Below are 27634 nucleotides of genomic sequence, written 5' to 3' on the forward strand. Positions count from 1 at the left end.
ACACACTAACCATTCAGCCATCCAACCCCCCATTTTGTCCAGCACTGATTTGTTTTTTTTATTGATATTATTAATATATGTCTGAAACTAAGTTGAAAATATCAGGTACTATTTAATTTTGTCAGGTACATCTAAAACTGTTATTTCTAGTCCTGCATGTTACAGAATAATAAATAAATATGCAATAAGATTTAACAGAATTTATTAATGTATATTTAAAGAGAAAACAATTTATAAAATGTCATCCATACATATTATATAATCTTAATCTTCTTGTAGACAAGTTTTATATAGATACATCTCTTAATCTTTCAATGGCACAGCTTGATCAGTTAGGTCATATCAAAAAAATATTGTGGTTCTCAGTCTCAGATAATCCTATATCACTTAAACTAGGTAATTTCGGGACTAACATATGGTTCAATTTTATTTCAATAATTCATTTGCGCATAGGGGTCTATAGCAGCAGGAGAAAACCCACGAGGTTGGACAGGCAACCCTACTCCTTGTCACGTACAACCGTCACTCAAAAAGGGACTCTCGACAGTCTTCTTATAATTACCGCACAAATTTTTTAATGAATCCAGAAATGTTGACATAGGCTCATTTATCAGGTACACAACCCTAATAAATGTTAATGACAATTATAAATGATACTGGATAATCCTACATTCCTATAAACAACATGATGAGATAAATGATACTGGATAATCCTACATTCCTATAAACAACATGAGATAAGTGATACTGGATAATTATACATTCCAATATACAACATGAGATAAATGATACTGGATAATCATACATTCCTATATACAACATGAGATAAATGATACTGGATAATCATACATTCCTATAAACAAAATGAGATAAATGATACTGGATAATCATACATTCCTATAAAAATTGAATGAATCCATAGGCTCATTTATCCAGGACACAAGTCACCAAATAAATGTCGATGACAATCATAAATGATACTGGATAATCATACATTCCTATAAACAACAATTTGATGCATATAGAAGTCATTTAACCAAGTAGTGATACTTTTACAAAATAAAAACACAAAAAAAACCTCCCTCATCAGATTTTTGTTAAGGACTGTCTGAAAACCAGAATATTTTTCTTGTATGGCCTTATGAAGTAAAGATTTAATATATATATACTCAGACAATTCTATATTACCTATGATTTAAAGTGTCTGATTATAATTCCCATTTTTCAGAAAATATCAAATTTTCATGCTAAATGTACTCGGATCGATTATCAAGAAACGAAAACATACATTGAAGATAATCTCTCCGCTCGGTTTTAATTGGAATTTAGAGATTCAACATTCACAATACTGTACTTGGCAAGGTTTTCAAACTATCTGTATTTACATATGCATAATCTTACATTAACAAAACATATATCAAAAACATACGTTGCCAGGCAACACTACGCATACCCATCAGTTATCAGGTAACAGTTAACCCCATAAAATAAGATTTTGTAACAAAGAGAGATAACTTATTGGACGCGGTCGACATCAATGTATACAACTACTTTAAATTGGAGAGTATTATCTCTCAATTCCTGTCTAGATAGCACTGTTTTATTTTGGTTCTATGTATCATCACACCATTTTGTCATGAACTAGAACGACCATATTAGTCATATCCACATTTATCCTTTGAAAACTTCTGTTATTCTCTTAAAAAAAGAAAAAAGTCAGTCTTCTAAAAATGTTTGATAAAATAAAAAATCTTAACAAATGTCTACACTATCTGCCTCTAGTATACAAATCCTATTTTGTATTTAGCACTGTTTTGTATTTTACTCATGGTAATAAAAGTATTAACATTGTTTCTTAGAAGTTCCAGATCCCGTACTTGAACGGCTGTCGTCATCATCATCATAAATATCTACAACTTTGAAGAATTTTCCTTCCACTTCTTTCTTGGTTTGCTTTTTCTTTGATTTCGTTGTCTTCTTTTTACCTGGAATTATTGAAAATAAGAATTATTACATCCTAACAAATTAAAAATAATTACATCATAACCGAAGGACCCAGAGAAAACCCATGGGATTGGACAGGCAACCCTTCTCCTTGTCACGTACAATTGGGGAATCGAAACCACGTCATTTGACTCAATGATTGATCTTATGGTACAACATGCATGCGCTAACCATTCGGACATCCAATCCCCCAAAGACTGAACAGAACCATTTTTTTACTAATATCCTTTTAGATAATCAATCAATTTTCACTATATTGTAGTGTACAAGGGTTTACAAATCAGCTGCTTTGAGATTTCATTTACTAATTATAATTACCGTTATTTTGTTTTTTCGCCTCCCATTTTTCATAAAGATCGGATCTATCTAATAGTACATCTAAATCTGACTGGTCTATCTGAGAGCCTTCTTTCCCACTCATGATAGAAGAATGATCCTGAGATTTTAACAGTTCCAATAATTCTTCTGGACTGATTGGTTTTACATCGGTTGTAAATGCTGTTATACCATTCTTAAATTTACCTACAAAATATACGAAATGAATGAATGCAATGAAATAAAATAGGGTTTCATGTTCTACCGTTCTGCACCAACCAGTCACCAGTGGGGCTAATAAAGACGGGCTTACACCATACAGTGTGCTATGAGAGAAATAGAGAAATACACCATAATGTGTGCTATGGGAGAAATAGAGAAATACACCCTACTGTGTGCTATGGGAGAAATAAAGAAATACACCATACAGTGTGCTATAAGAGACATACACCATACAGTATGCCAAGAGAGAAGATGGGCTTACACCATAGTGTGTGCTATGAGAGAAATTTTGCCCAAACAGCAATTGAATTCCAACATAATGCTTTTTTTATGTGCACGTCACAGTACTTTTTTTTCTTTTTTTTTTTGTCCCATCAGAATGACTAGAAGCTGTTCCTTTCCATCATTGACTAGGGGAAAACCACGTTGTAAAATGACAATGAACTTTCGAGGACAACACCAGGATCAAACCCTGGACCTCCTAGTAAGTGAGCAAACACTTTATTAAATACATTAAATGTAGATATTATTTTCATTAGTAGTAATGGTTTGTGTTGGGATGCGATCGATACACAAAGTTTTTTCAGGACTAACACTTTTATTTCAATATTTAGCTTGCGCACTGGGATCTTTAGCAGGGGGATGTAGCACAAGTGTAGGATGGGAACAGCGCCTTTTGACTCCAGACAGACCTTATGAGAGAGAAAGAGGAGAGAGGGTTTAAAGTCCACCGACACAAACTAGGTCATTTCGGGACTAACATACGGTTCAACTTTAATTCAATAATTTGTTTGCACTTAGGGGTCTTTAGCAGTGGGAGGAAACCAGAGGACCTGGAGAAAACCCACAAGGTTGGACAGGTGACCCTACTCTTTGTCACGTACAACCAGGGAATCGAAACCATGCCAGTTGACTCAATGACAGACCTTAGACACAGTGTGCACATGCTTACCATTCGACCATCCAACCCCTCACAGACCTTATGAGCATTAGACTACTCAATGAACCCTCTCATCTGTAGAGTGTTTACAAGGTCTGAGTGACAGGGACAGTAACTAGTTGTGTGACTCTGTAGATTAACAGGGTTCCTCGGAGGGTCCACCGAACAATTCCAAAAAGTTTTAAAAGAAAATCCTCAAAAATCTGACCGTTAGAAAGTTTTTAAGAATTGTGAACAAATAAAATAAGTGTTCACATGAAAAATGCCCAATATATTTGACAAGTGTTATACTTTCGTTGACCTTTCTGTATGACCATATTTTCTAGTTTTCGATTAGCACCTGTTTACAAGAACTGTGGATGCATATAAAAATGCTCACATGAGAAATGCCTAATATATTTACCTTTCTGTATGACCATTTTTTCTAGTTTTCGTTTAGCTCCCGCCCTTTCTACTATTTTCTGGTCGATGGTATTAGCTGTCACAAACCTATAAACAACCACCGGACGAGTTTGTCCGATCCTATGACATCTATCCTGGGCCTGTAAATCACACTGTGGATTCTGGAAGATAATACGAAATCAAATGAAATGGAGTTAAACATTCTACTTTTCAGCAGAAACGAGGATTATTAAAGATGGGCAGACACCCGGTGGATTTTACCCCGAGAGATGTGTTTCCACCTACCCTTCATCAAATTCTCACTTCCAAGTGTTCCTTTACATGCACATTAACGAAATATCAAATATCATTCAATCCAAATAAGCAACATCAAACCCAATCTGATTAAAATACAGATCTATATTTCGTTTCGGGTTTTTATACTTTCGATGGCCTACACTACATGAAGATCTGACAAGTTATAGCGATAGGTCACGTCAGGGGTCAAAAGACCAACTTATGACCCTATGACGTCAGACATTTGATTAACCAATCAGCATTGATGTTACTAGTGGATTACCCACAGTTCAGTGCAAAACACGACTAAAGCTTGCCATGACAGACCGTTTCATTGGCTTATCCCTGACACCATTCAGAACATGAGTTAAATAACAACTCTTCCAGATCCAAGTGTATTAAAGACAAGTAAAACGAAATTTTGAACTATAAAAACGAAACGAAATAGGATCTGTGTTTTAACTCTTAACTGACCCAAGGCGACTTTTGTCGACACCTATAACGTTACCGTTAAGTACCCACGGCGACTTTTGTCGACAAAACCGGTTAGCCGAATGCAACGTTCCTAATAATGAGAGTTATTTCCCTTATGAACAGACGACTTTGTCTCATTTGTTTACTTCCTGTTTGACATTTTGACAGTTAAAAATCTTACTGTTTCTCCTTGAAAAATTATAATAAAACGGTGATATGTCTAGACCTATTCGGCAACGTTCACCTAATGACGGATTACCATCCTTATTGAATGACAGTGATTCAGATTTTATCTGTAGTGTAGATTTTTTACAGTTTTGCGTTAGGCCTAGAACGTGATAGAAGTAGGCTTAGTTAATCAACAAATTTCTATTACGGTACTTAAATAAGCTTAAATTAAAAGAGATTCATGATGAATAATTTTTAGTTCACAACAGCCGAACAAAAAAAAAAAATAGAAATAACCATTATATACATGGATTTTGCATGAAATGTCTAAATTAATTTTTTGTATAAATATATATTTATGAAAATGGCATTAAATTTTGATTATTTCATCCATTTACATTAAGGGTCTATCTACAGTTGTTTATTAATGATATGACTTTAAAATGCATATCTATATTTTAATACTATTGACCATTATGACGTGGGTTTTTATGACGTTATGACGTCAAACCTCTGGGTCGTTTAAGAGTTAATCAGATTGCATCAAACCATGTAAAGTCTTTAAGTGCCATTTATTGATGAGTAGCAGATAACCTGGCGCTGTCCTGGTTGTGCCTGTAACTCCTAAATCTGAAGCGATAGGCCAACGCAAGCTAGTCTATGTTACTCCCCAGTCCGAGCTACCACTATACACCAAATTTCAGCCTTAGGACAGCCCTAGTGTAGCCGCCAACCCTGAACAGACTGACAAACGACAGTCACAAATATTAGTATAGATTTAGTAATTGAGATTCTTATTCAGACTATTTAAGAGAAAGAATCACTGGTTTATTATCATGACGTTTTGATGAGTATCTTTGTGCTTGATAACAATAATAGACTCACCCAATCACTATCATATATAATAATAGACTCACCCAATCACTATCATATATAATACAGGTATCAGCTCCTACAAGATTTATACCTAATCCACCAGCTCTTGTACTCAATAAAAATAAAAACATATCACCATCTTTATCATTAAATAACTCCATCTGAAATATACAATAATACATCTGGATTATACAATAATACATAGTTATCATTAAATAACTCCATCTGAAATATACAATAATACCAATGGATTATACAATAATACATAGTTATCATTAAATAACGTGATCTGCAACATACAATAGGTCTAAACTGAGCACAATCCACATGCTATACTTGATGATGAACAGGTAATTTTACCTATGTGTAATATAGGGGAATATCAATTTTTCTTTAATTCCCAGGATCAGAGAAGGGGTGTGTTTTATATTCGGCGGTGTTTTATAGGTGAGTGTTTATGATATGAAACTTCTCCATTAACCAAGTATCCCCTGCTTAATGAGCTAATTGCATACTCACTAAGCCACTTTGGCTTCAATTTCAACTTATGAAAGATGGTATCCACTCGACACAAATTAGGTAATTTTGGGACTAACATATGGTTCAATTTAATTTATATCTTCGCTTGTGTGTAGGGGGTCTTTAGCAGTGGAAGAAAACAGTAGGACCCGGAGAAAACCCTTGAGGTTGGACAGGCGACCCCACTCGTCACATACAAGTGGGGAATCGAAATCACACCACTTGTGTCAATAAGACCTTAAGGTTTCACATGTATGCGTTAAACCACTCAAACCCATCCCCACCAAAGATGGTGGAGGAACCCAGGCCTGAAAAGTTGTTGAGAAATAAATGAAAGTTTGTAATCAACTCACCTGTTCTCTTCTATTTTGTATAGAACAAGATCCATCGAGTCTACAATAATTATAATCTCGTAATTCACAATAATCTTCTAATAAATCCATCATACGAGTCATCTGACTAAATATTAACACCTGAAAAATACAAATCAAAAAAACGTTCACTCAACACAAACTAGGTCATTTCAGGACTAACATATGGTAGAATTTTATTTCAATAATTCGTTTGCTCGTAGGGGTCTTCAGCAATGGGAGGAAATTGGAGGACCCGGATAAAACCTGCTTATATTTTTTAGTTAATCACATCTTGTTGCAAGCCCTGGGGTCTTATTCATGAAAACTTTGAAGTAGCTAAGTCTCTAACTCAATATCATCCAAAGTCTTCGACATTGAAAACACAAATTATTTGTCAATTTAAAATCTACATTCATATTACATTATTATATGCGTTGTAACCCATTTGTGTCAATTTCTAGGTCCCAAATATTAGCGATTTAGCTCTTTTAACTAAATTAATTTGAGCATACTACCATATAATTGGTTGAGAGTCAAAATCCATATAAAATTTTTACCTCTCCTTCAATAAAGGTCACAATTCTTAAAATATTTTAGTTTGAACTTCTATAAAAAAAGGCCCCGCTTCATCAGATATTACAAATTTACCTTATGACCCCTCTTTTTAAGTTCTGGTAACATTTTATCCAGCACCATCATTTTACCGGATGTTGTGACAGTAGTCTCGTCCGTTTTTAGATACCCAGTTTCCGGATCAATCGGATGTTCCAATAGATATGGATGATTAACACATTTACGTAGCTGCATCATTATGTTCTGTAGACGAACCGTTACCTGAGATTTCTTCTCCCTAGTTTTACCCCTGAAATAAAAAGTAAAGTTCGTTTAAAGATCTCCTTGTGAAACACATACTAACCGGGAGGTACCAGCTTTGATCAAGGTGTTGGCCAAGTTGTTTGGAAAGAGAAAATGTTAACAATGGAGTTCATTTGAGAAAGAGAGAAATATGGGGTTTAACGTCCACTAGACACAAACTAGGTCATTTCGGGACTAACATATGGTCCCATGTGCACGTAAAAGATCCCTTGACAATTGGAATTCAATCCAAGTGTAGGCCATAGTGCAAAATTTCCCTCACAGTATACTGTATGGTGTATGCCCGTCTTCATTAGTCCAGTCGGGGCAGAACAGCCTGACTTAAACCCTAATTTCATTTCATTTCCAGGCCTGCCAATTTGCATAGTAATATTAACTTACGTAGATTTGTTGTTCATTTCACTAGCCCAGTCGGAGCAGGACAGCCTGACGTTAAACCCCATTTCATTTCATGGAAATTTACATAATAATCTAAACTTACGTAGATTTATTGTTCATTTCACTGATGGCTGTAATCCAGGCCTCCAAATCTTCTTCTTCCTTTTCTAATTCTCTACCTCGTTTTCTTTTACCAGGTAATCCATCAACACCAGCGGATTCATCCTTCTGTTCAAACATCAACTCATAGTTGACTTTACCACAACTCTTTCTCTTTGGTCGACCATGTTCAGAATATTCTATCTCCTCTACACCATACTAAAACCAAAAATAATCCAACATTCAAACATAAATACTGTAGACTAATCAGTTACAAATGAAATGAAGGGGAGATAAAAGTGGTTTAATGCCCGATTGACACAAACCTGATCATTTCAAGACTAACATAAGAACATGATACAATTTTATTTTAATTATTCTCTTGTGAGTAGGTCTTTAGCAGTGGATGGTATCCAGAGGAAACCATACTCCTTGAAACATACAAGATTGTTTGATCACCCAGGAGTGAATCTGAGAGATCCTGGTTAGACTTAGAGAGAGAGGAATGGGGTTTATGGACACTCAACACAAACGAGGTAACTTCGGGACTAACATGGTTCAATTTTATTTCAAAAATTCGCTTGCACGTAAGGAGTCTTTAGCTGTGGGAGGAAACAGGAGGACCCAGAGAAAACCCACTACTACTCCTTGTCATGTACAAACGGGGAATCGAAACTGACTCAATGACAGACCTTATGATCTCTTTAGCAGTAGATGGTACCCAGTAACAATTATATCCCTTGTAATATACAAGCTTGTTAGACCATTCTGTATTGAACTTGAGACCTCTTGATTAAAAAGCCAGCGTCTTATACACTGTGCCACCGTGGCTCCCTATTACACATAAGGCCATATAAAAAAAATATTCTGGTTCTCTGATAATCGTGTGTCACTTTCAAAGGGCTGCATGACATGAATCCATAGACTCAATTATCAAGTATACAACCCAGATAAATGTTAATGACAAATTATAAATGATACTGGATAATCATACATTCCTAAAAACAACAATTTGACTGTATAGATCATTTGATAAAATAAAAACATGAAAATTAAATCTCACTCCCACATCAGAGGATTGTTTGATAACCAGAATATTGTTTGGGTATTTTTTTGTTTGGCCTAAGACACAAGCTTACATTTTTTTCTTCTATTTTTTCTAGTATAGTTCTATCTACTGTATATTTATATAGTTCTTGTTGTAGTTCAGCCATCGGCGCATAAACCAGGATTTCTTTCTTCGGTGGAATACACAGATCAACGTCCGTTTTTAATCTTCGCAACATGAAGGGACGTAAAATCTGAAATATAAAAATAATCTTTTTTAATTCAACAAAGAATCTTTCTGGTGAAAAAAGAATAGTCAAAGAGTGAATGATAGTCTCAGCGAGGATGACAAGTCAAAACGATTTGAACTGACAGAACAGCTGTAATTTCAGCCCGGATTACAGACAGGACTGATAGGCACGAGTCCTGATCACAGATGTAACACAAGTCCCGGTTTACAGATGTGGCCCGAATCCTGATTTCAGATGTAGCATGAGTCCTGATGTGATGCAAGTCCCAATTACACATGTGATGTAAGTCCCAAATACAGATGTGATGCAAGTCCCAATTACCGATGTGATGCAAGTCCAAATTACCTATGTGATGCAAGTCCCATTACAGATATGGCACATATCCTGATTACAGATGTGGCACATATCCTGATTACAGATGTGGCATGTATCCTGATTACAGATGTGGCATGTATCCTGATTACAGATATCATGATTTTATACACAGCATGAGACCGTTTGTGATGTAAGTCCCATTTCAGATGTTATGCAAGTCTCAATTACAGATGTGACAGGATTCTAATCTAATTTTAAATACGGTAACGACTTCACCCTTTAATGTTGGTGTACCATTATTTCAAATAAAGGTACAGGTACTTAGGCAATCAAACATTAGTTACACACAATTTCAGAAGAATGCATGTGTGCGATAGTGTAATCTGAAAGTGTACTCTGTATTATAATGAATGATGGTGGGCTTCTACCGAGTGAAAGAGTCGCAGTAAAACAGTACACATGTATTTAATAATGAAGATGGGAATCACCATTTTGAATGATCATGTGATAGGATAGTGAACAAGGTGGTAGTTAAGAAATGGTTTACCTCGTGATGAAGTCTTTCAATATGGACGAACATGGAAATCACCATTCTGAATGATCATGTGATAGGATATATAACAAGATGAAAGTCAAGAATGTTTTTATACCTGATGTAACATTGATAATATATTATTCTGTTTCTCGTCAGCTACAATCTTCTCGTTGGCTGCTTCATCACTAATATTCTGTATATCAAACCACGACTCGAAACTACAAAATAGGTTGAATACAAATTGGATGGGGTTTAATCTTTTGTCATTATTTTGCCCATTCTTCTTTAAATTCCAAATATCAAGGTTCTTTAAGAATGGACCTAGCTTTGTTGGGCCTTCTGAAGGACTAGATACCACTCGAGATTCGAACCTGGAACAATCTAGTTGAGAGCTCGATACCATGACTACTCGGCTACAACGGGAAAGGAACAGATAAATGGGATTTAATGTCCATTCAACACAAACAAGGTAATTTCGGGACTAACATATGGTTTAATTTTATCAGTGCGGGGAAAACAGAAGAATCCAGAGAAAAACCCACGAGGTTGGAATCTGGCATTTAGGTTGGTGAACGACTAATTTCTATAACATCCTATAAATTCTCAAAGAATTGTAAAAAATCTCAATTACCTTCCTAAATCATCAAAGATTTCTGGCAAAAGAAAGTTCAGCAAGGACCATAACTCTGCTAAATTATTCTGTAATGGAGTTCCTGTTAGCAATAATCGATGTGTAGAATCATAGGTTTTCAGTTCTCTACAAACAAAACAATTATCATTCATTTAATTTCTGCTACAGTCAATTATCATTCATTTTATTTTCTGATACAGTCAAATCACATGATAAAATAGATTTTTATGGCTTGAGGGAGTTCCTTGTGAATATATAGAGAGAGAAATGGGGTTTAACGGCCACTCGACATGTGATTTCAGGACTTGTATATGGTTCAATTTTATTTCAATAATTCGTTTGTGCGTAGGGGTCATTTGCAATGGGAGGAAACCGGAGGACCCGGAGAAAACCCACAAGGTTGGACAGGTTACCCTAATCCTTGTCACGTATAACAACGGAATCGAAACCACGGCAGTTGATTCAATGACAGAACTTATGACAAAGCGTGCACATGCTAACCATTCGGACATCCACCCGCCCCCCCCCCTTCCTTGTGATTATAATTTCTGCTAGTCATGTTGTGTGACAAACGTGATTGCTATAGATTTCTATGGCTTGATGTTTTTGTTTGTGCTACATACAGTCAAGTCAAGTGACAAACATGGCAGCTCAAATTGAACTTCTTGCCTTAGGCATAGAGGATTACCATACAATTTTAATTTCTGTAATAGTCGATTCACAGTCCAAGAAGCATGGTTGCTTAAAATCGATCTTTGCATCTTTGGGTATTTCCTTGCGATAAAAATGTTATGAGAGAGAAATGGGGTTAAATCACTCAACACAAATCAGGTCATTTCGGGACTAACATATAGTTCAATTTTAATTGATTAATTTGCGTGCGTGTAGGGGAATTTAGCAGTTGGAGGAAACCAGAGGACCCATTGAAAACCCACAAGGTTGGACAGGTTACCCTACTCGTCACATACAAGCGGGGAATCGAAGCCATGCCAAGTGACTCAAGGAAAGACCTTATGATCTATGTGTGCAAAGAAGCACTCGACCAACAAACAGAACAAGTTAGTAGAATAAAAATTAAATATCTCACTTGACTAATCTGCATTGGTTATTTTTAATCCGATGTCCTTCATCAACTATCAGATATCTCCATTCATGATTGGCTAAAAATCTCTTGTCAATCATAGCCATCTCATACGATGTTATAATGACAGGTCGTACTTCGATACCCTCGCTGACCTTCACCTTACGTCTTATCTTATTTCTCATGTCGCTCCGTTCTTGCTTCGTACCGTGATATAACATAACCGGTATCTACAAAAACAATTACATATTATAATAAACATACATTATGCAAGAGCTAAATCTGCCTATTGCAGGTCTTTCTTTAGGCCAAAAATGTTTTCTAAATTATTAATTTGACATTAATTAACTTATCCAGACCATAATCAACTCTCGATGGCATTAGATTTCTCCGATATTAAATAGATTAGAACAGTTCAGCCATATTTTGATTTAAGCTAAAAAAGGAGGAGCTAGACTTAATTTGAACAACCAGTACGGTGGTGAAATTATTGCACACTTCTTGTCAAACCTTCAAAGGCTAATATCTTCGCTCGCAATAGAGTAATTTGAATGAAATTTTCAAATTATTCATTTTACATGATTTATTTTCGAACTATTATAGTAAGAATGGTTAGCTCTTTATCTAAATCTTACATAATGTATCTTTAACCAATCATATTATTACATATTAAAGTAACTGCCAGATTTGTATCTTTTTGGAAAATATCAAATCTGGCACAGCATAATCCACGCAAATATGTACTTAGAATGAACTACCCAGAAACATCAGAGAGTGTACCCAACCCCAACTATCTTATTCTAAATTGAAACTGAAGACTCATCTGTTTAGTAACTCATATAAATAGAATCATGCGCCTACCATTGTGTAAATATGACTGTACAGCGCTTAGAAATAACTATTGTTATAATGTAGCGCTTTAAAAATGAAATTATAATAATAATAATAATTGATTACATAACATTTAATCAATAAAATAAAATCAAAATTGTAAAATAAATTCGCTTGCAAGTAGATCTCTTCAGCAGTGGGAGGAAACCGGGAGAGCCAACCCAAGATTAAGCAGGCAATTGAACTTTTAGCTGCCACAATCATCACCTTACCTTTGGAGTAAATCTTTTAAATTCTGACAGCCAGTTAGGTAGAGTTGAAAGGGGTCCAACGATCAGGAACGGACCAATGACGTTCATATTTACTAAATGTGCTACCATGGCAACACACTGTACAGTTTTACCTAAACCCATTTCATCTGCTAAAATACCATTTATACCATTCTCATATAATACCTGAAATATATTGATCTCACATAATACCTGAAATATATTGATCTCATAATACCTGAAATATATTGATCTCACATAATACCTGAAATATATCGACCTCATATAATACCTGAAATATATTGATCTCACACAATACCTGAAATAGGATAATCAGTTTCTAATGATCATATTATGGTTCCCCGATCATATCATACCTGCAATAGGACTCAAAACCAAGCCACTTAACTCAATGACAGATCAAGAGAGAGAAATGGAGTTTAACGTCCACTCAACACAAACTAGGTCATTTTGGGACTAACTTATGTTCAATTTTATTTCATTAATTCGATCCCATTTAGCAGAGGGAGGAAACCGGAGAACCCAGAGAAAACCCACAAGATTGGATAGGTGACCCTACTCCTTCTCATGTATAACCGAGGGAATCAAAACCATGCCAGTTGACTCAATGACAAACTTAATGATGCAACGCGCATTCATCAACCACTCGGTCATCCAAACCCCCTTCTAAATAACAGGCCTTTTGATCTAAAGAGAGAGAGAGAGAGAGAGGAATGGGGTTTAACGTCCACTCGACACAAACTAGGCCATTTCGGGACTAACATATGGTTTAATTTTCACTAATTCGCTTGCGCGTAGGGGTCTTTAGCAGTGGGAGGAAACCGGAGGACACGGAGAAAACCCACGAGGTTGGACAAACGACCCTACTCCTTGCCACGTACAACCGGGGATTCGAAACCACGACAGTCGACTCAATGACTTTATGATACAGCGCGCACACGCTAACCATTCAGCCATCCAACCCCCTGTTATGATCTAAAGCGCCTGTGAAACCACTAGACCACCCGTCAGTCCCTCGACCAATCAATGGTATTTACCTGCAGCCAATCAAATCCAGCAGCTTGATAATCTCGTAAAACACCGCCAGTAAATAACACAGGTTGTAACTCGGGAACTTCTTGACCATTTATAATACGTTTTTCATCCCCTTCCATCTTTTCTGTCAACTCATCCTTAGTTTCATCCTCAGTTTCCTTCTTTTCTGTGGGTTCATCCTTAGTTTCTGTGTTCTTTTTCTTCTTTACTGTGGTTCCTTCATTATTTTCCTTACTCTTGTCAGCAACATTATTGTTTATTTCTATTTTATTTTCTGCCATCTCTTCTACTTTAGAGACTTCTGTGAGTTTTTCTGTTTTCACTTTCTTCTTACCACGCTAAAAATAATCAACATTTATAAATATATATATTTGTGACTCCTTTCTGTTTGGGTTTGCGGCTACTCGAGAGCTGCCCGAGGCTGAAGCCAGGAAGTGACATAGGATTGGTGGAAGTGCACTGTGTAGGGCAGCTTGAACTGGAAAGTGACACTTTCCTGGTGGTGTTGCATTACCACTTCCCGAGTTTAAAAAAAATCCTATAAGGACACGTTGAAGAGCTCTATCCATGCAACACCAGATATACAGGTAGTATATGAGAAAATCATTGAAAACGGTAAGAATGCAGTGAAAGAATTCAATAACTGACCTATGGTCCGAAGCCATCATAATTCTCGCCAGTACTGCTCAAGTATTTATGGGCCTGACTCACAGTCTATTCCATGTTTCATCAAAAAAAAAAAAAACCAATGTAAATTGACCTAATTTGCTGTTTATTGCTTGTAATGTGTGTAGTATATTGTATGTCCCGTCCATGGGTTTGTCTTGTGGATTTTATTTGTGTGTGGTGCAGTCCTCCTATAATGTTTTAAGAATGCAATCCTTTAATCGGACAAGAACTTGTATTTGTACTAGGATTCTAACTTACAACCAATGAATTGAAACTGGGTTATCTAACGTCCTACTGTTTTACTCCGACTTGGATAATGAAGATGGGAATATGCCATACAGTGTTCTATGAGGAATAATTTTGCCCTGTCAGCAGCGCTATGGCCTACTCTTATCTCGAATTCCTTCTGCCAAGGGATCTTTTAGGAGCATGCCAATGTGTACACGGGGCCTCAGGTTATGTTCATCCGAACTACTATATATTGTTCCTATCCCGGCCCTTCATCCTACACCACTGACATGGGGGAACCACACCGGAAAATCCTGATGAACTTTCTCGGCCAATGCTGGGATCACGGGACCTCCAGGTTACAACCAATGAAAACACTGCATCCTTAACAGGGTTATAATTAAAGAATATATCACAAACCTGAGATCTATTAGAAGATAAAGAATTCTGAGATTCCTGACTATTGAAAACTTCCATATTTACTGCTTCTTCTTCTATCGGTTCCGATTTACGTTTCCTGCCTTTTTGTCCTGATGTTCCTGTTATATTGAACAATAATATATTATAACTAGTGGTCAAATGGAATGTTGATCTTAATATTCGAATGAGAGAGAGAGAGAGAGAGTTTAACATCCACCACACAAACTAGGTCATTCCAGGCCTAACATGGTTCAATTTCATTTCAATAATTCACTTGCATTTAGGGGTCTTTAGCAGTGGCAGGAAACTGGAGCACCCGGAGAAAACCCACGAGGTTGAACAGGCAACCCTACTCCTTGCCACGTACAACCGGGGAATTGAAACCACGCCACTTAAATCAATGACAGGCCGTATGATACAATATGCATGCGCTAACCATTCGCTCACCAAGCCTCACCCCCCCTTCCCCACAATTCAAGTAAAAAAGAAGTATTATAATCTTTAAACTTAATTAAACTTCTTTTTGATAATATTAAAGACAAAAATATTCCATAGGAGTAAAAAGAAAACAAATTCCATACCAGAGACAGTCCTTATCACATACAAGTGTGGGATGGATCGAAACCAATATACTTAACTCAATGACAGACAGTATGCATATATATGAATAGCAAGTAAAAACCCTGTTTTGCATACATAATGAGGTTATGATGAAATGTTCTACTGAGCATACCCTCAGAATAAACTCACCTGATTTTTGACTATTTGACTCCTGACTTGAGGTAAAATATGAATCTATTGTGGTGTTTTTCTTTAAACGAGTTGAGATAGAATTGGGTGTACCAGGTGTTGCTGGTTTATTTCTTCCTGAAACAATAAATACTCCTGTACATAAGCCGACGTCGAGTAAAAGACGAGATAGAAATGGGGTGCACCCGACACAAACTCGGTCATTTCCGGACTAACAATGGTTCAATTTAATTTCAATAAGTCGCTTGTGCGTAGGGGTCAAGCGGTCCATTTGACGGTACATGTAAAATATAGGAAGAACATTATAATTACACAAAAAAAAGATAGAATGCAGTTGCAAGTTAAAAATAATAAGTATGTCATCAGTTGAATATTATGGTATTTTCAGTGCTCAATATAAATGAGTTTTCAGTTTAATCTTAAAATTTTCAACATTTTTACACATCTTTATATCAAAAGGCAGATTGTTCCATAAAAGACTTGCAGAATAATGAAAAATATGTTTTATTAGCTCAGTCGGTGCATAAAAGTAGGACGTTCAAGTCCATTCTATTTCAAATCCTTGAATAACTGATATGCAATATTTAAATTAAATAATGCTGTATAAAATATTACCTGAACGTCTACTGGTGGTAGATTCCTGACTGTATTCAAAATCAGAATTAACTTTTGGTGTTCTAGTACGACGAGGAGAAGATGGAATTTTTTCTGTAAGATAAGAAAATCGTTGAAACATAAAAGATGTAATCAAGTATGTCCATGTCCATACATTCTATTCTATGGAACATTTCTCTGAAAATTCCAAGTAGGCTCCTAGGATTAGCAAGCATCCCAACAATTTAGCAAGAGCTCTAAAATTTCATGCTCATGTCCTTTTTTCCAAATACTAACATAACAAATTTATTATTATAATGGGTAAGATCAGAGAGAGGGGGTTGGGTTAGATCAGAGAGAGGGAGAGAGAGAGAGAGAGGGGGTTGGGTTAGATCAGAGAGAGGGAGAGAGAGAGAGAGAGAGGGGGTTGGGTTAGATCAGAGAGGGAGAGAGAGAGAGAGAGAGAGAGAGAGAGGGGGTTGGGTTAGATCAGAGAGAGAGAGAGAGAGAGAGAGGGTTGGGTTGGGTTAGATCAGAGAGGGAGAGAGAGAGAGAGAGGGGGTTGGGTTAGATCAGAGAGAGAGAGAGAGGGGGTTGGGTTAGATCAGAGAGAGAGAGAGAGAGGGGGTTGGGTTAGATCAGAGAGGGAGAGAGAGAGAGAGAGGGGGTTGGGTTAGATCAGAGAGAGGGAGAGAGAAAGAGGGGGTTGGGTTAGATCAGAGAGGAAGAGAGAGAGAGAGAGAGGGGGAGAGGGGTTGGAGAGAGAGAGGGAGAGAGAGAGGGGGTCCTAGTTTTACCCATTTACCCATATATAAACTATTTGACTTCCTGTGAGCACCAAACCTGTTAAATCCTGTATTCCTTTAACTCACCTTCAGGCACGGTTTTAATTCTATTTTCCTTTTCGGCTGACTCATTGTCTTTCTGTTCTGTGGATTCCTGAAATCACATAATAACATAGTCAGTTTCAAAAATAACCAAGATGGTCAAAGTCTTTTCTCTGAGTATGATTCCATCGATATAGGAATCACATGTTTAATACAATATTATAAAAGTTAAATCTTTAATAGGAATGAATCAGTCCAAATATGGTTGAATTCCATTCAGTATATATTACAGATCACTGAAACAGATTCAACGTTAGCCATTTCCAACGTTCTCGGTGAGCAGTCGTCACTTTCCACCAATAAACAAGCTGCGACGTAATTTTAGTCCTTCTGCTCCTAGAAATATTGACTAGCAAAAGGACTAAAATTACGCCAAGTCTTGTTTATTGGCAGAAAGTTACGACTACTCACGAAGAACATTGGAAATCCTTACATTATTGAAAAAATTTATGATGAACAGAAATTTCACCAATCCGTACTACTCCTTACGTAAATGCTACTCTCTATTTTTTCCACTTCTGTTTTTGGACAGAATCTGTCAAAACATCGGCCAACATTTCTACAAAGTTGAACTTTCTGCCTCTTATAACAAGCCCACCACCATCTTGATTGATCTGCGAAATTTTATTGATGGGCTTGTTTTTAATCTGATTGAATCAAACCCCGTTAAAGGGACATTATGTCAGATTTAAATAAAGAGCTAGTCGTTCTTGCCATACTAGTTCATAAATGAAAGATAGGTTGCCAGGCAACAAAACATACGCCCACAGCAGCTAAATCGTCCGAGCAGGCGTCAAGGGTTGTCGCATATTTATTCCTTTGTAGGTAATTGGGGGCCTTTACAAGACAGTTCCATACAGATCAGATTATAAATTTTTTTTTGTTTGAGGGTTTACAAGGTTCTACAAACTGAAACAAGGGTCTCAACTCTACAGAAATTGTTGAAATTTGACAGGCTTTTTCATTTTACTAATTTAAATAATGCATATAAATTTCATACAGATCACATTTGTCATTCTAACGTTCACAATCGCCATAACTCTAGAAATTATTGACGGAAATTGCTGAAATTCAATAGACCTGTTTCACAAATTTAAATGATGCATATAAATTTCATACATATCGGATGATAACTATCATCAATCGAGCATTAACAAGGTTTAACAAAGTGAAACAAGAGCAATAACTCTAGAAGTAATTATTGTAAATTTTTCGTTTCACTAATTTAAATCATGCATATAAATTTCACAATAATTGGGTGATAACTTTTTGCGTTAGAGCGTTCACAAGGATCAATAAAGTGAAACAAGGGCCATAACTCTAGACGTAATAAACGGAAATTGCTGAAATTCAATAGGCTTCTCCGTTTCACTAATCTAAATAATACATATAAATTTCACAAAGATCGAATGATAACTTTAGACGTAATAAACGGAAATTGCTGAAATTCAATAGGCTTTCCTTGTTTCACTAATTTAAATAATGCATGTAAATTTCAGAAAGATCGGATAACTTTTGCCGTGAGAGCGTTCACAAGAAATTGTGGACGACGGACGGACCGTCGGACGGACTGGGGCGACGGCAATATACGTCCACTTTTCAATGTCTGCGTATAAAAATGAATATATTGAAAATTTAATTCAATTTACTTTATTCTGAGTGAAGCTATATGTATTAGCCATTGAAGGTTTGACAAGATATTTGCATAGATTGTAACCATCGTTCTGTTTGTTAGAAGCTTAGCCTCACTTCTCCATTTTTAAATTTTAAATTAAACCATTAAATGGCCAAACAGTTCTAATCTACTTAATATCGGAGACACTAGATGGCATCGAGGGTTGATTATGGTAATATATTTATTTTCTTAACACTGCAAAGACTTAACAAACCTTAGCTTTTGTAGTTTCTTCTTGTTGTTTTTTACTAGCCAATCGCTTTAATTTCTTTTCTTCTCTCAACTGTTTCTCTTCTCTTTGTTTTTTCATTCGACTGATGAGATATTCTGTGTACATGTTACTCTTGGTGAGTAGATATTGTAATTTACGATATTTCTCCGCATGTTCATCATCGGACATCTGTTTCCATAACTAAAATAATATTTAAAAGCATGGAATGGTGTAAACAGTACAGAAAGGAGAGAGAGAGAGAGAGAGAGAGAGAGAGAGAGAGGGGGGGGAGGGAGAGGGGGTTTAAGGTCCATCCAAGGGGAATCGAAACCAGGCCAGTTGACTCAATGACAATGACAGACCTTATGAAACAACACACACGCGCTAATCATTCGGCCCTCCAATCCCCCTGTACAGAAACGGAATGGCATCGGATGTTGTTTTACGGTGCTAAATGAATTTTTACACTTGTCACCAATAATATTTTCATCAAAAAAACCAAAAAAAACCCCATTCATCATTTCTTGTCTAGAAAATATTTGGAATATGGCAGTAATCGGCTACTACAAAAAAATTTGATTCTGCCTGCACTATTTGATTGACTTTTACCAGTTTTGTTATTTGATTAAATTTGAGTGCTGGGGTTCAATAAATCTACGCTTAAAATACAAATGTAGAAATGTAAGCCAGACCTAAACTAGAAACATAAGTTAGGCCTAAACTAGAAACGTAAGCTAGGCCTAAACTAGAAATGTAAGTTAGGCCTAAACTATAAACGTAAGCTAGGCCTAAACTAGAAACATAAGCTAGGCCTAAACTAGAAACGTAAGCTAGGCCTAAACTATGTAGAAACATTTTAGTTTATACCTGATCATGCTGTTCTTGCATTTCTCTTTCTTTTCGTTCTCCTTCTTCCTCCAGCCTTTTTTCTTCCTCTAACATCTCCTTGGTTACCAGCACCTCTTGTTTGTAATCTGTTGTGTCCTCCATTTTGTTTTGTGGATCTTCCGACATGTTCAAATCTGAATAATACAAAATCATTTTAAAACAATATTCTTATACATTGGTTTGCCGTGATATTTGCTTCTTATTTGTGATTTTGTTGCAAGAAAACAAAAACAAAATAGCTTTGCGTCATACTACTCGATCAAGTACCTAAAAGCTTCACCCCTCTATTTCTCAACTCTTTTCTTAAATCATTGATTTTCAACAACTTTAAGCATTTAGCTTTAAACCCCTTTGTTTACGAGGTGAAAAAATTCAATAAGAAGTCCGTAAACAAGTAGATGGAACTTGTGGCACCACCTAATCTGATTATCTCCCTTGATCAGTGGTAAGGCCCATTGTTACTTCTAGAGTTGTTGTCCTCGTACATATGGAAAATTTTGAAGTGGAAGTCTGATGGGAAGTTTAAACCTAATATCATCAATTCTCATGATGTAGCCTACATTATATAGTGCAGGACATAGGCCACACCAGTTTAAATTGGGAATTACGGTGGCTAAGTGAGTAAGACGCTGGCTCGGTAGCCTGGAGATCGCATGTTCGATCCCTGCACTGACCGAGAAAATTCATTGGGATTTTCCGACGTGGTTTCCCCCTGTCATTGGTGCAGGATGGAGGTGCTGACAAGGAGAGCTATCTAGTTCGGGTGGGAAGTTGGAATTCGATATAAGAGGAGGCCATAGTGCCATTGCCTAAGCAACTGTATTAGTAAGTGCAGGGGGACTGCACCACACAAAATTTACACAAAAACAAATACACGGACAGGACATCATACTCAGGAAAACACAAACATACAGACAATTCAAAAAGTGAATGGATCTGGGGGCTAGCCGTAAGCGTCCACTGCGCTGTACAGTCCCGGGTCTGTTTGCCCGTCTTCATTAGCCCAGTCGGAGCAAAACAGTAGGACTTTAAACCCAATTTCATTTCATTTTTGTCTCTGAATACTGATCATCGTTATTACTTTCACTGGATGACATGAGTTGTTTCCTGTGTACACCAATAAACATACTAAATTTACGCAGTCTATCCACAATTAGCTCCTTTTGAGAACACACACTAAGCTAGTTGACAGACATTTTAAGTCCTAAATGGCGATTCTATTCAAAAAAGTTAAGTAAATTTCGAGAATCTTGAGGTACGCTTATACATGTACATTGTTGGATATGGCGGCCATTTTTGGCAGAGATCTATTCTCGAAGTATGACCAATAAAGACATAAAAATTATTACCATAAACAGAAACAATTTATTTATTACAGAAATGGTGAAAACATGATAAAATTTTACATGAAATATTTTCATGCTGCATAATACATGTTATGATAAAGAGAATTATATTTCTAAACAAGAGCATGGTACAAGTTTATCAACATAAAATATTTCAACAAAGCAAAATAATCAATTTTGTGAACATTTCTATAATTGTTATACTGGTAATTTCTGTGACATTAAAATAACAGTTTAATTGATAATGTATAATTATGAAATATTAGATACATAAACAAGTTGTTTATCAAAATTACGTTTGACTTTATGTTTATTAAGATAACGTTTATTAAAATCATTTTATGCATTCTTAGAAATAACACTGTCTTTAAAATTACAAAGCATGCAGCAAACAAAAAGTATTCGCGTAGCAAGCTTTGTCTCGGTTTTGCTCAAGGGCTCTCGCAAAATCTTAAATGTTTTTGCACGGGCAATTAGTCTTTTGAGGTTGACTCGCTTGCTAGAGCTGGCTTCGTCTTTTTTAACAGTTTCCTCATCTATTCTATCCAGAGCATAAAGACCTTTGTCTGCCTTTACTGAATCAGATGGATCAAGCAGAGCCTTGAGATCTGATCTCTCTGCAATTTGCTGATCGCTTGCTGCTCCACCATATGCATCCGACACGCATGATATGACACCACCAGGTGTTGCCCCAACAAGGATCTTGACAGTATGCCTGTTTTTGTTCGTGGAGAAGGTGGCCTGTTGCGCCACTGGAAGGCTTGGTTTTTTAATAGGACATTCAATGCTACCTATCAATATGCCAGTTTTAGGGGAGTTTCTGCTAAAGTCATCATGTGCAACAGAACTTATTAACTCTGGGCTTGGCCAAATTTGAATTTCTTTCCATTGATAATACATGAAATTTATCCACGTAATAAATATATTTGAAACGGTTGTCTCCGAAATGTCGAACATGTCGGCTAAAATGAAATTTTTCCAATGTAAACGTAGCTTGACTAGGGTGAGTAAAAGCTGGTTTTCAATGCTCACATTTGTGACCTTATGTTGATAATAATTCAAATGATCTGCAGCTGGTCCAAGAGAATGCAAAATCAGTAGAAAACGATCATATGATTCACAATCAGCAAAATGTAAAAAATCCTTGTTGCTATGACGAAAACGTTCTATTGATAAAATCCCACATGGATCTGTTTGCGAAGTTGCCTCGCATTTGGTTGGTTCCCCTTTAACGTCATCTTCGTCAGAAACATCAATATTAGAAAATATTTCTGATTCAACATCAATTAGAAAGTTTTCAGAGTTACTTGTTTGCGAACCTGCCTCACTTGGATCCATGGTACAGTCATTTTCAACAGGAACTTCAATATTTGAAATATATTCAATCTCTGATCCAACATCAATTAGAAAGTTTTCAGAGTTACTTGCTTGCAAACCTGGCTCACTAGGATCCATGGTACAGTCGTTTTTGACAGGAACTTCAGCATTTGAAATATATTCAATCTCTGACCCCACATCAATTAGTATGTTTTCTGTGTTAAAGATTAATGGTGAATCTATGATGCTGTTTTGTTGATCATGTTTCATAGCTTGCGTGTGTCTGTTAGTGTTAATGTGGTTCTCATTTACAGACTCAGTCCATGTAGAGTCAGCTTCTTGTTTTAGTCGCTTGACCATTGGCTTTAATCCTGAAATAATAAAACAATATGACAAATAAAATCATATTTCTCTGGATGGAAAGTTAAGAATGACTGTTAATTTTCCCACAGCAGAGAGAGAGAGAGAGAAAGAGAAATGGGGTTTAACGTCCACTCGACACAAACTAGGTCATTTCTTGACTAACATGTTGTTTAATTCTTTTTCAACAATTAGCTTACGCGTCTTTAACAGTGGGATGAAACCGATGGGCCTGGAGAAAGCCCATGAGGTTGGACAGACAACCCTACTCATTGTCATGTACAACCGGGAATCAAAACCACGCCAGTTGACTCAATGACAGACCTTAAGATACAGCGCGCACGTGCTAACCATTCGGCCATCTAACCCCCCTTTTCCCCATAGCATTTAAAGACCTAACAATAGTGTTACAATAAAGATGTAGGGAGAAATTTACAATCTGTTGTCGACTAATGATGCGTTCATTATTTTTTTTTTAATGTAACCATAGCTATCCAGCTTAAAATGTAAAACTGTAGTCAAGAGACTCTTGTAATTTTTGTATTCAATGTTTCAGTTATTCATACTAGGCTGACCTTAAAAATATCTTTGTTTCACCAAACCCGACCCACAATCGAGGAGAAGGGTCGGTAGGTCGGGTTTTTTTTCAGATTTTTTTTTTAAAGAGCTAATTTGACAGCTTGATAATTTTCCGGGTGCAAACATTCGTCTTCTTTAATTGGCCAACAAATCAATGACATCGGGATTTTTCTTGATGCACGACTCGCACACAAATTGCGACAAACTCACGTTTGAAACTCCCTCAACACGTTTTTAACGATCGAGCGGGTTGTGCCTTTATTTTTCTCGAAAACTTATATTGAAAATATTGTCGTCATGTTTAAAACGACGCCCCACAGACATAGAGGCAGAATCATTTCGTGGGAATGGACGTGCTTTCTCTGCAACCATTTTGTTGAGAAGCGACAACTATGACGCTTTCGTCTTGATCAACCAGTTTCAATAATGAATCAAACCATAGCCATAGTAAAGGGAAATAACTCTCGTGATATATTTCAGGTTGACACACAAAATAAAATAAAAAGATCGCGGAAAAGTGCAATAAAATAATTTAAGTCGGGGGTGGTTTTAGTTAGTCGGTCGCGTTAGGCGAAACAAAGATATTTTTAAGGTCAGCCCTATTTAAGATGCAGTATATTCAATCATGACGTGAGGCTGTCATCGCTGTGGAATGTCAAAATAGCAAGTAGAGAAACAAACTAGATGATCAAGGGCCGTTCCAAGATATGTAGAAAGAAAATAAGTAGGTCATATGTAGGATGTGACGACCAGTTTGTCAGAGGCCCTTTTTTCCAAAGCTGACAGACGACCCATGGTACTACATTGTACATTATTCCCCTAAAAAATCGTCGGTTACAAATGGACATTTATTAATATTATTATAGGCAAAAGTGTGGCTGTAGAGAGAGAGAAATGGGGTTTAACATCCACTCGACACAAACTAGGTAATTTTGGGACGAACACAGGGTTCTATTTTATTCCAATAATTCGCTTGTGTGTAGAAGTCTCTAGCAATGGAAGGAAACTGGAGGACCGGAGAAAACTCACGAGGTTGGACAGACGACCCTACTCCTCGTCATGTACAACCGGGGAATCGAAACCACGCCAGCTGACTCGATGACAGACCGTATGATCCAGTGCGCATGTCATCTTACCTCCCAAGTATGGCTGTTGGCAACAATCAGTTACTACATGCACGTTTTTCATTTATCGGTACTCTCTTTAAAACTGTTGGTGGTGAATAGACCCTTAGCTACAGGTATAGCAAGTTACTTTATGGTCAAAATATTTTCAATAGTTGGATTTGCTTTACATGTATTTCTTACCATTACATACTCATTACTGGTGAAATGATTTGAGCAGACGATATTCTGCCTCTTTGGTTCCCAGTGATTCTTCGGTCAGCGACAGCCACTTTTCTCTGTAAAGTTGTTGAATATAAGAACGCATCAGCGCCCCTATTTGCACACAATGGGCCACGATACAAAGTCATAGTTTAGAAAATGATCTAAGCGAAAACGAATGTAAACAGAATAGACGCTCGTCTTGACTACAGATCACATTGGACCGGCAAGCTAGACAGCGACACCATATGAGCTTTTTGCCAAGGACAGCCATTAAAAACAGAAATAGTTAAAATTCAATAAGCTTCCAGGTTTCTTCACTTTAGGCTTAAACAATTGTATAAATTTTTAATTTGACAAATAAATTTATTTGATACAGTATTCAGAGTCGCCATAACTTTAGCATCGCTGGTACTTAACGGAAATTCTTTGTTTCGCTATTTTAAATAAAGCGCATAAATTTCAAACAAATCAGATGACAACTTTTAGTGTTTACAAGATTCTACAAAGTGACAACTCTGGAATTTATTGTCATAAATCGCTTGTCAGGTGGACAGCAGACAGAGAGGTAAATGGGGTTTAACGTCCACTCAACACATACTAGGACATTTCGGGACTAACATATGGTTCAAGTTTTTTTTTTTTCTAATTTGCTTGCACGTACATGTAGGGGTCTATATTATCAGCTGGAGGAAACCGGAGGACCTGGAGAAAACACACTGGATAGGAGAGACAGTCGTACTCCTTGTCATCAAAACCACGTCACTTGACAGATCTTATGATCTAACTCTAAGGTGCACGCATAACACTGTTTGTCATCGTCTCCCGCCCTCCAACATCCCCATAGACTATGCAACCCCAACCCACATTAATATGGGGGCATATAAAAATGATTCATCATGGGAGGCATATAATGAAAACGTGCTGACCTGTATCTTCGTGTGCTGCTTCTGATGGTTGAATGGCCTCATCTCCAGGTTTTATCGGGGAATTAGTACTATTGTTATTCTCACTAGATTTTAGTACTTCAACTGCTGACCTGAAAAACAATGTTATTTTTACATTTGTTCACCAAACATGCACACCCGTAACGAGGGTGTGTGTGGGTGCAGTGAGAGGCAAAGCCCCCCACCCCCTGTTGTGAAAATATTGTTGACTATAAAAACAATAAATTATACATTGTCCGTCAATTTTACAGCACCCCTGAGAACACCCCTCGTTGCTCTGAGTTAGTTACGGCTCTGCAAATATGTCAACGAACACCATGCAATGTGAATGTGCTATGATGCGGGAAATTTTTGATTGGTCAGCATCGTTTCTGCCTAATCTGAACATCAAATTCTAATCGTCAAAGGTAATTCTAATCTTTCACTTTCTGAACATTACCAAACCAACGCTGGCTGAGTGAGAAGCTCGCTAGCCTGGTGGTCGCGTGTTGGATCCCTGCATTGGCTGAGAGAGTTCATCGGGAGTTTCTGACGTGGTTTCCTTCCCCTTGTCAATGGTGCAGGGTGGACGGCCTGACAAGGACAGCTGTCTGGTCATTCGGATGGCACGAAAATCCAAGGTCCCATGCATGTACATGTATACACTGGCGTGCACGTACATGTAATACTAATAGATCCCATGGCAGTTGGAATTCAACAGCCTATAAGTTAGTTAAAAGTAGGCCATATATAGTGACGCAGCCCAGACAAAATTTCCGTCATAGCACACATATACCGGTCTTCATTAGCCCATAAGACTAAGAGCAGAACAGTTGGATGTTATACCCATTTCATTTATATATTGAAACATGACATATTCAGCAAATTCAGGACAATTTTGTCAAGGAAAACTGAAAAGATTGAATCCTTTCTTGATGTAGGCCTATCTGTATTAATACCCAGCCAGACTCACTCAAAGCTGAGTATTATGCTGGGGGAGATACAGATGTAAATCATGTCCAGTTTAGATCTACTTCCAGATGACCACAACATAAGTTTTACTCTTACATGATGATGTTGCTAAAAGCTGATAATATTCCTCTCTGTTACTGTTCAAGTTATTACTTCTTAATCTTGTCGATGTCTGCAGTGCAATCGAGGAATCAGCTGACGTCGAGGAATCCTGCTACCGTAACTCAGTTTACCAATTTTCTTGACAAATCAAACTGTCTGGTTCAGTAGAATGAATGCACGTGCAGATTTATTCGTAAATAAACCGTTAACTTGAGACCAAACAAATAATGCACGTGTTTTTCCACGCTTCCGACCACACTTCGCCCTTCTCCTTACATAACTAGCAACCAACCATCAGCAAACGTGAAGATAGATTTCCCGCCAATGGCAGAGGGCGCTGTCAGTCACAATAATAAACACTAAGGTCAAAGGTGAAAAGTGAGGGCGGACGATCTCATTCCCCGGATGTTTTGTACTGAACCCGCTCGAGATATTAATATTCATAAGATGTAAATCAATGCATAAAT

The 27634-nt window shown here is 36.9% G+C and overlaps 1 protein-coding gene across 1 annotated transcript; it reads right to left on the reverse strand.

The window, feature by feature from the left end:
* Window positions 1–185: 185 nt before the first annotated feature.
* On the reverse strand, window positions 186–27480 carry LOC126820935 (lymphocyte-specific helicase). Its single transcript, XM_056101373.1, has 21 exons — window positions 27162–27480; window positions 26097–26206; window positions 20220–20374; window positions 19356–19553; window positions 17452–17518; window positions 16601–16693; window positions 15986–16102; window positions 15236–15354; window positions 13921–14256; window positions 12866–13048; window positions 11769–11992; window positions 10682–10807; window positions 10166–10268; window positions 9042–9203; window positions 7907–8121; window positions 7198–7411; window positions 6550–6669; window positions 5719–5838; window positions 3885–4044; window positions 2323–2526; window positions 186–1985 (listed from the first exon to the last, which is right to left on the reverse strand). Coding segments are annotated over exons 1-21 (3171 nt in total). The 5' UTR covers window positions 27164–27480; the 3' UTR covers window positions 186–1842.
* Between the last annotated feature and the right edge of the window lie 154 nt (window positions 27481–27634).

This window comes from Patella vulgata, chromosome 5, assembly GCF_932274485.2.
Source record: "Patella vulgata chromosome 5, xgPatVulg1.2, whole genome shotgun sequence".
NCBI classification, from domain to species: domain Eukaryota; kingdom Metazoa; phylum Mollusca; class Gastropoda; family Patellidae; genus Patella; species Patella vulgata.

Bases quoted from the DNA above. Each gene is read 5' to 3' on its own strand.
- LOC126820935 (XM_056101373.1), bottom strand. The intron at 15,355-15,985 runs GTGAGTTTATTC...TCAATATAACAG, and splicing joins GTCAAATAGTCAAAAATCAG to GAACATCAGGACAAAAAGGC. The intron at 5,839-6,549 runs GTGAGTTGATTA...TGTATATTTCAG, and splicing joins TACAAAATAGAAGAGAACAG to ATGGAGTTATTTAATGATAA.